The 1,025-nt window shown below is 39.9% G+C and overlaps 1 protein-coding gene across 1 annotated transcript in view; it reads left to right on the forward strand.

Annotated features, from left to right (window-relative positions):
- LOC116688356 (uncharacterized) overlaps window positions 1-1,025 on the forward strand; it is a 4,373-nt gene continuing 3,348 nt past the window's right edge. The window contains exon 1 of the mRNA XM_032514358.1: window positions 1-197. Coding sequence (XP_032370249.1) covers window positions 160-197 — 38 coding nt within the window. The 5' untranslated portion in view covers window positions 1-159. The remainder of the gene's footprint in view (window positions 198-1,025) is intronic.

Raw genomic sequence — 1,025 nt, forward strand, 5'->3', positions numbered from 1 at the left:
ACATATTTAGGCCTATAAATGACCGTACTGTAGGCGGCTGCAGGTAAGGAAGGCGGGCACAGACGTGTCCAAAAGAATGTGTGTGGAGATAGTGAGCAGGTAACAGTACAGTCCCTTCCCGACAGGGACAACTTCAGTCGCGTTGAGTAACTCCTCTGCATGGACGGGTCTGGTCTGCTGGTGCTGAAGGAGACGAGGTGAGTCCATAGATACACTAGCGCTACCCTGAATGACTAGGCCTACCACCTTCTTCCTATTCTTCTGACTTTAGAAACGGTTCTACATTTTCTGCAGCCATGATCCACAGACTGGAATACAAGGCAATAGTTCATGCTTTCTAGTCCACATAATAACCATTTTAAACAAGTACGTCTCTATATATGTGGTTTAATCGACGAGCTGAGCTGTTTTAATAATTGATTAATTGTTATTTTCCAAGCAAGATAAGTGCCTATGGCTTCCTGGTTTCATAACTCTCCTTTGATAATAAAGTGAATACCTTTGGGTCTTGGACTGTTGTCCGGACAACCAAGCCATCTGAACAGGGCCACTGGTTTTCATCATGAAGAAAGTCCTTAGCTGCAGCCTCGATAAAGTTTAGGGCTGTAGCTGATGTCTACTTTTATTATTAATTAATTTGCTCTCTAATTTCTTGATTAATTGTTAACTAATCTTTTGGTTTATAAAATAGTAAAAAAAAAAAATGTCCAAATTGACATCTTAGTCTAATAGTTTGTTTTCTTTTGGCCAACCTTCCAAAACCCCAAATATATTTTCTTAATGATCACATACTTTAAGACAAAAGTAAATGCAGCAAATCCTCACAATGGAGAACCTGGGACAATGCATTGTTTGGCATTTTTGCTTAAAAAATGACTCCAGCTATTTTTCCGTTGTCTGACTAACCGTTTCAGCTCTTAAAGCTCTCTGCTTTGCTCAAAAAGAGAATTTGGCTCATTATGGGACTGGCTCTAGTGGCTGTAAATCTGCGTATTTGGGGAAAGAGACTTCAGATACAGTATTAG

The sequence above is a fragment of the Etheostoma spectabile genome, chromosome 4, assembly GCF_008692095.1.
Source record: "Etheostoma spectabile isolate EspeVRDwgs_2016 chromosome 4, UIUC_Espe_1.0, whole genome shotgun sequence".
NCBI classification, from domain to species: domain Eukaryota; kingdom Metazoa; phylum Chordata; class Actinopteri; order Perciformes; family Percidae; genus Etheostoma; species Etheostoma spectabile.